General features: G+C 38.2%; 1 protein-coding gene across 1 annotated transcript; it reads right to left on the bottom strand.

Moving 5' to 3' along the window:
- Positions 1-275: 275 nt before the first annotated feature.
- On the bottom strand, positions 276-1,079 carry LOC108052818. Its single transcript, XM_017135318.2, has 4 exons — positions 945-1,079; positions 653-885; positions 488-598; positions 276-426 (listed from the first exon to the last, which is right to left on the bottom strand). The coding sequence occupies exons 1-4, from the start codon at positions 1,077-1,079 to the stop codon at positions 276-278; spliced, it is 630 nt and encodes a 209-aa protein (XP_016990807.2).
- Between the last annotated feature and the right edge of the window lie 7,568 nt (positions 1,080-8,647).

Here is an 8,647-nt window from a genome sequence, read left to right on the forward strand (position 1 = left end):
TGAATCAGGTGGATATCGATATGTTTGAAGGGGTCGGAGCTGGATGGCTGTCTGCATCTATATTACATTTCCCCATGCATAGCTGCTCTGAAAGTCAATATATTGTTTAGCTTTAAATTTAGTCTTGAAGTTCAGTAGTTAAAAAACCTTCTAAAATTTTTAGGAGAGTTTTGCATTCCTTCAGAACACCTTTATCAAATACAACATGCGAATGGTAATAATAAAAGTATAATATTTTGGTAATTATTAATTGTCATGTTAAGAGGTTGGTAAAACTAAAAATCAAATTTTCTGACAAGGGAAAACCAATCAATTATTTTTGTATTGCAGTCATATTTTGCACATTTCATTCGGCGGGATCCATCTTTTTCGGCCAGTATGAAGTCCCGTGCTTCTTCCGATACAGAGTTTAAAGTTGAAGAAGGACTACGTCGAAAAGACAAATAGTTAATATTACAAGGTATCAATATATAATTCATTGATGCACCTTAAAAGCAAATGTAACATTTGAGCTGCAGTGCTAAAATCATTTGCAAATTTTATTCTATTGGCTTCGCAGATGGCCTCTAAAAGACATTCATGTCCATTTAATCCGTAACTAATAGAAATAAAATAATATTAATGGTCCTAATAGTGAATTGATTTAATTTACCCGTTAAGCATATGTTCGATGAAGTTGTATATTTGCCAACGGAGAAACGTAGGTTTCATAAATAATTTCCGCTGTTTTTCGACATCTATGGTATTCGGTTTATATTCGGGAAAAAGTGGATTTTGCCTATAAACACTTGCATTGTAAGGTAGATAATATTCTGCCTTTAAAACGTAGCCCACAGTGAGTGATTCGTAGTCAAGATCGGCTGGTATACCAATGCCAGCAATAAACTGTAAGCAAAAATATTCTTATCAACTACTATTTTGTTATAATTTAAGAGACACATTACCTGATGTCTTGTGGGCGCTTGCCGAGGAAATATTAAAAATCGTTTAGTTCTGGAATGCACATCTTGGGTTAATGTTTGGGGCAAAAAGCTCAAACAAAATGTGGCACAAACTGAAAACCACATGGATGTATTCATGACGGCGGCTGAAAACCAACTAAACTCAGTGCAGAACTAACAAGAAAACACAGATTCTTCTACAATTAGCATTATACTGCCAAATGGAAAAGTAGCATCCAGGTCAAAGTGGTTCAAAAACTGAATGCAAAATCTCTTATTAAAATACATATACTCTTGCTTTATAATTTTTTTGCTATACCACCTTTTTGTGTTGAAAGAATTTCAGATTGTGATGTGTAATATGGTTAAAAAAAGTTTAGCTTCTTTAAAGGCTTTTATCGCATTATAATCTTGTTATTAGGTATTTCTATTAGATTAATAGTAAGTCAAACAAGATAGTAGTAATAAACGCTTTCATCAGGTTAGTTTGCCAGACATATTAATACATACTCATTATCTATGAAAGTATATAATCGATCCATACATCTGTTTCCATTCAAATTACCCGTATTGTTCTCGGTGGCAGGCAAATACAAAGGGCGGGCTGGTCTCTTTCCGTTCGTGGGGTAATACTGTAATGCAAAAGCCGAAAATTGCGTTTCCAACTTGTTGTTGCCATGGCAATTTTCGGGCTCATGATAAGCGGCAACAAGAACAACAAAGCCGTGGAGCTGCCAACACGAAGCAGTTATTTTGCTGCACGCAAGTCGCAGGCTACGTGGCGCGACGCATGGTGCACGCAACCCAAAATTAGGCGCAGGACAAACATGTGTGTACACTCTACAGCAGTGCTGTCGATCTAGCCATATTTTCTTCAGATGGTGGCATTTTTATTTAAATTTTAATAGGGATTTGCAATAAATGCAAAATATTTATCTTTGAATACTGTTTTAATACCCGTGTATACTTCTTGTGCGAGTAAATGTATATATTTTTTCGGCACAACAAAATTTTTCAAAATAAAACAATTATTTTAGAAGGTTTTTGGAAATTAGGTTTAGGTTGCATCAACTACAGCAGATAAATATACATTAGCGCCAGATGCCAATGGAATAGTAAGTGGCCCATGTTAAGAAAATTAAGGAATATCTGATAGTCGTGTCACTTTACTATAGTTACTATTAGTATATTTCTAAAGGTAAATATTTGAAGCATTTTAACCTTTTCAATAAAGCGAAAATAATCTAGCCCTCAAGAATTTTTAAATTAAAATTAATTTTAGTAAATTAAAAATTTTATATTTTGGAAAAAAAACATATGTATAAAACATATTTATTTTTGTTAATAATCCCAAAAACTATTGCCCCAAAATGTTTTATGTAAATTGCATTTTCTTTAATCTTTCAAATGTTGATATTTGACATCACTGATAAGCTGATAAGGCTGAGTGGGAAAACGGGGAATTTCGCAAAGAGCAAAAATAAGGCGGAAACCAACCGGCAAGCCAAAAGGCGTAAACGTTGCACGCTGCCGTTCCACCTGATCGACTTTTCTAGGCGCTGCAGCCGAGGGGATGGTTAATAAAAGGGAGAGTGGCGGAAGGGAGGGAAATCGGGTTCTGGGAATGGGGAATACCCTTATATGGGAATACGAAAATACGGGAACGGGCAGCTGTTGGCGGCGTCATTCTAATGCACAAGGCACAGTGGGCATGAAATATTGTTGACAGGTGAAAATGCTACACATGGGGCACGCGTGAGTTAACGACATCGGGACACGTCACAGGCGGAGGCAGATAAGCCGAAACAGATACGGTGTCCAAGTGGGGCACATAGCACATCGAGCTGGGACTGGGACCCCGTGGGTTACGTGCTGGGTCGCCATTTGGGCGTGGCCACCTCCCCTGGGGGCGGCCGGAAAACGGTAATAAGTGAAAGTGTGTGCCAAGTGAAAGGGTGGCCGAGGTGAATCTAAAATTTCCGGTGGATGCGGCCGTATCTATTGCCGGTGTCAGTCAACCCCCAGGGCATTCTAATAAATACTTGATTAGTCGAATAATAAATTCAAATGTTTTGTCACTTTCCAAGGAAGCGCTGAAATTTCCAATTTCCTACGAATTCAATAATCTCTTATCTGACACGATACGGATGATTGAGTGTCCTCGAAGTCTTTAAAGAGAAGTTGTATCTTTGTATTATTCAAATGCAGTCATAAATTAAACTTAAAATTTTATTAGAATTAAAATATTTAAAAATTATATATTTAACAAAATGAACAGATTTTAGTTTCTCTAATTATATAATATTTTTTTATTTCATCATATCCGCTTTTCCGTATTTCCTTTATTTAACTTTTCTATATCCTCGACGGTATCAAAAGTTATTACTCTTTTCCCGTTTCAACTACACACGACACATGCTAGTCCATTATACGCTATGTCAAATCTTGGCAGCTTATCAAACACGCTTATCCAGGAAACTGCAGGCTAAATGCATTTTATTTGAAAACAAGAAACCCGTTGACAATTAGGCAAACCTCTACAAGACCCTTTCAGCGATAGGCAAATGTCCTGGCTTATCAATAACAGGTGAAATTCAAAAATTTGCATGGGACGAGCGTGCGACACGCAGTCTTGCTTCCATTTCAGTTGAGTTTGGTTCTTTTCAGTTCAGGACACGCCTGCGGCTCTGCAATAAATTCACTTTGCATTTTAATTTCAACTGGAAAAAGTAACGTGAAAAAGTATGCAATTTATCTATGGAGAAGAAATAAACACACACAAAGTGCAAACAAAGGAAGAATGCAAAATTGTGTAATTTCTGCGGCTGCTGCGTTGGTAGAAAAAAAAGGGGAAAAATCTTCCTGTTGCACACGTAGTCGCGGAGTCAACTTTTGGCCTCTAATGTTGCTGAAAATTGAATTTCTTATTACAGAAATGCTCGCGTTGCGTGCGGCTGCTGCGTTGTACAACAACGTAAAGAGCATTACGTGTTTACGTAAAGTTTCGGCGCCGGTCGGCCAAATTGTTTTCCCCCATCTCCCCGAGCTTTTCCGCGGGCTCCTTTCATTTGTTTATTTTACTTCTTTTTTTGTCTGCGCTCAAATTAAATGAAATATTTATTCAAACGTTGAAAATTGCTTTAAAATAAATAAAGAAATGGGCAAAATGATATGCCAAAAGGGCTGCCAAAATGTCGCCGCCAATGTCCTTTGTCCTCCGCATCCTTAACCCTTTCTTCCGCTGCTCGGAGAACTACTTGGGCTTTGACTGACTTTTTGCTATCTTTGGTTTATCGCCCAAGTGAATCATGTCAACCGCAAAAAGGGGCATCATCTTGGATTACCATAAAGGCGTCCGCATCCTGCGTCTAGGCGCCATTCATTTTTCATACATATATATATATGGGAGCGGGTCCTGTTCTTCCTGCAGGATCTAGATCCTGCATGTGCGCTGGCCCCAAGGCTTTGTTCGATTTAAAATGCCAGCAACAACCAACCCAGTTGGGAAATTTTATAAATGAGCTGCCAGCCGCTCCCTTTCCTTCTCCCGATGGCCAGGAAATCGCCTGAAGAGTCCTCGTGCCAAAAGGACTGCCGTCACAATGCCCCGAAATTCTTGATGGTCAAAGCCAAAGTGCAATGTCCGTGATGACTTGCCAGCCCAGTCATTCCCATAACCCCAAGGCTTAACCCACTACTTCCGATCTCCACCTCCTCCGTTCCCAGAAATAGTCGAAATCCGGAGCAAGGCGACAAGTTTGACGCCAGTCCCAAAATTGAAGTGTAGGAGATGAGTTCCGCTTCTGTTTATATTGAAGGCTGCCTTCTTCTTTACCCACGTCCAGTTTCTGTTCAGCAGCAATCAATCATGCGGTTTAAATTAGGGTATTTACTTAAGTCGGTCAATCGATAGTGGCGAAAGTAAAATATTTTCCCACTCCATCTTTTGCCTTTCGGAGTCTGTCAATGTGACAAACATCAGGAAACTTCTGAGGTTAGGAAAAGGTTTTAAAGGATTTCACTACGGTCATCAACGATTGGCAATGCCCTCTGAAATATAAGAAAGGGGTAGTGAAGATGAAGGATTGATGAGCCTTTTAAAATGATGAAGATAGTGATAAAAGGAGTTATACTTATATATATATATTAGTTAATAGTTCAAGCACCTATAAAAGATTTTCATTTCGAATCTTTAAAAAACTATTACAATATTACAATATCTCTGGGGGGCTTAAAATTTTCAAAAGTATTTATTTTTATTTTAAATAAATTGAGAAATTTTCAGATGGAGAAGGATTTTTGTTTTAAAACATGAAAACAAGAATAACTGAACATTCTTTAATTCAAGAGAGTATTTGAAAGTTGGTTTACAGTAAAGCTACTGCTGACAGCTGAACTTTATTATCACAGTTCCATATCTTAAATTACAACCTTCCAATAAAGGGGGTGGTCAATGTCAATTTTTGAAAAGTAAAACAAAAGTTTCCTTCCACATCTATTTACATTTGGAAAAGTTTATGCGGGCTGATTGTGTGGGAGTAGGTTAATGACATGCCAGGAACCTTTTAACTGCCATCATCCAACTCTTGTTCCCCAAAAATCCTCCGCAGGGGCACACCCGTATTAATCATGAGCCTGTCACCTTGCGTAAATATGGCAAAATAAGTGGAAAATGAGCCAAAGATGCTACAAGATATTTATTTGGTAATGAACTTAGCAGCCAAAGTTTATTAGAATCAGGGCAAAGTTTGAACTTGGAGTGGGGGGCAGGACTCTCAACAGTTAATGAGTGGGCCAAAGTAAATAAGTACATTATGAGCTCCAAAGAAAGTTTCTCAGGCTCAAAGGCAATCAAACACTCTTGGACTTTGATAAATCATAGTTGACCTGCGTCAAACTGTACCGCAATCGATGATTTATGGAAATTGCCCAGGCTAACCCTTTTCATCTCATTTTGTTTGTAAGCTGCTTGGCAATTTGTCAAATAATTGTATTTGGTGAAAATATCTTATCAATACATTGATTTTCACGCCTATCAAGTGCCCGCCCAGCATACAAACAAATTACGCTCAATGATTTCCAACTCAATATTGTTACACAGTTTCCGCCTTCCGGGATTCCCCGCAGTCGAATAACATTAAGGTGTGCTGCTCGTTCCGTATCTGTGTAAATTATGAAAATTACCACAAAATGCTGCAGCGTTCCATGGAATCGCATGCGGTTTATGGGCATTTCAAGCCACAAACACACACTCGCACACAGGTGTTGTTTGTCCTGCCAAGGGAATTTACATTGATCTCTGAAGGAGTCGAGTCTGCAGGTGCGTGGGCCGATGTGTGCGTGCATTTAATGCTGTGTTAAATTGAAAATTTGCATAAAATATTTGCTGTTTATTTATTGGCCCAGGTATATTCACTTGCCCTCTGCTATTTGTCTGTGCATCGACTGGGCCAGGCCAACTAAATATTTGATGCAATTTGTGTGCAATTTTATGGTCAACTTAGCCAGGAACTTTGCTCTTTCCTTTCGGATTCCAGGTTAAGTTTATATGGGCATAAACTTGGTTACAACTAAATCGATTTCGGTTTTCAATTTATTATTATGTGTGCCCTGGTATGTAAGTTGATTTTATATTGCTTGTTGTATGGATGGGTTGCAAATAAATGGAATTAGTGAAATAATTTGAATGGTAGACTCTACTTGAGAAATTCCGTATTGGTCAATTATATAATGGTGAGTAAATAGATATTTTATTTTTCTTTTGTATTTTTATTTTAATAATAAATTACTGATCAGAACATACTACATTTTAAATACAAAATAAATGCTTTTTTAAGACTTAAAGCAGCTTATAGACGAGTTTTCAGAACCCTAAATTTACAGTTTGCTTTTCTTCATTCCACCTGTAGGCAATCGAACACAAACTCCCAGAAACTTCTCGAGGGGTTTTCAGAGAGTTTTCCTGATTTCCATTTGGGCTTGGCACCCTCATTTTCTGGATAAAGAAAAAGTTCTTCGTGCCGTGTCTTGGAATATGTAAATAAATCTGAGAAAAAATTTCATCGAATCAACTTTTTTTTGCGCCGTATGTGCGCTGGGGTTAGTGATGAAGAATTGAGGAGGCGGTGAACGTGGGGCATTTGCCATTTTTATAGTGTGTTTATATAGCACTTGGAAAATATTACTTTTTGCGCCGAGCAATAATTTTAATTGCTTTGCCAGTGCCAGAGTCGGCGGAATCTGGGGATTGACTCTCCGCCGACCAAACAACTCCGTACCCCCACAGTTTTCCTCTGATGCTGATGCATTCACAAAAGTTAAGTGGCAAAAGTTTTCGCACTAAAGTTGAAGTTGCCGCTCTCGTGTTGTTGCCGCTTTGTTGTTGTTTTCGGAGGGCAAACATCAACGCCCACGCGAAGTGAAACAGTAGCAAAAGCTGGATATTATTTGAGTTTGGTCCCTTTTTTCCAACATCCCCACCGAAGACCACCTTCCGCCTTTCACCCGCTCCAGTACTTTTTTTCCCCTGGCACTTTGATTGTTTTGAGATTTCGCGGCAACACATAAACTTACGCTTGACGAGTCGTGGGGGTTTGGGGAAGTCGCGATTTGTTTATCATTGCCAGTAAAAAACGTTGGCGAAAAACTGCGAAGCCATCAGATTTAAATAAAATAAAAGTTGGAATTGAGATTAGCACCAAGGTTGGAAATTAGTTTCCGGAACAAATAATTTAACTTGGAATTTAGGTGGAATTGTTTGTTATATTACCTTACAATGTAGGACAAAATAATATGCTGAGGTATGAACTCACTACCTTTATAAGTTTTAAATTAGAAATATAAACATACAAACATAAACTTATTGTTCAATTTTTGTTGATATATCAAAAAATAAAGTACTTTTTTTATAAGTCTTGATCTTGGTATTATTAACTTGTATTGCATAGTCTAACATTGTATCTTAGTGACTTGATATCTGGTTGTTCATTTTTATTTTAAATTGTAAAATAACATTTTAAATAAATTTGATTTACCACTTTTTTCGATTTGCCCCACTTTCTTACGAATTAAACTATCTAACTTTAAAACAGCTGACTTTCACTGTCGGCCAAGATTTATTTCAGTTCGGAGGTCACCATTTGGCCATGAAACTTCTTTCACATTTTAAGGTTTCAATTTCTTTCGAACGCGCAGTTTATGGCCTATCAATAGCGTGGCCAAGGTGTTCGCTTCTAGCTGTCAGTTAAATCAATTTTGGATTCCCCTCTCATTCGGGTGTTGGCCAATTCCAATGGGAGAACCTTTTGGTAATTGCATTAAATATGCAAAAAAAAAGTCGGGAAAAGGACGTGTCTAGGCAAAGGCTTCGAACCAATTAAATATTGTAGTTTATGTGTGTGGCGGGGAGTAGAAAACAACTCATGAGGAATCATGGCCGGCAAAAAAGGGCATCTTCCACTGTCTTAACTCAAACAGGCATTAAATTATCAAAACCGAAAACCGAAGACCGAAAAGGACCCACACGATAAGGGATCATATTGAAGGGGGGAGGGGGGAGGGGGGTCGGTGTTCCCGCCGACACAGCATAAATATACCGGAAAATAGTGCGTGCCTTCGTTACAGATTTACAGCAAATAAAAATGGCCATGCAGGGAGGCGAAATAGAGCTCGTTGCGTATACGCCGCGTGTGTTAGCCGGCGCTGAT

Source organism: Drosophila rhopaloa, unplaced genomic scaffold (genome assembly GCF_018152115.1).
Source record: "Drosophila rhopaloa isolate 14029-0021.01 unplaced genomic scaffold, ASM1815211v1 contig_163, whole genome shotgun sequence".
Lineage (NCBI taxonomy): Eukaryota > Metazoa > Arthropoda > Insecta > Diptera > Drosophilidae > Drosophila > Drosophila rhopaloa.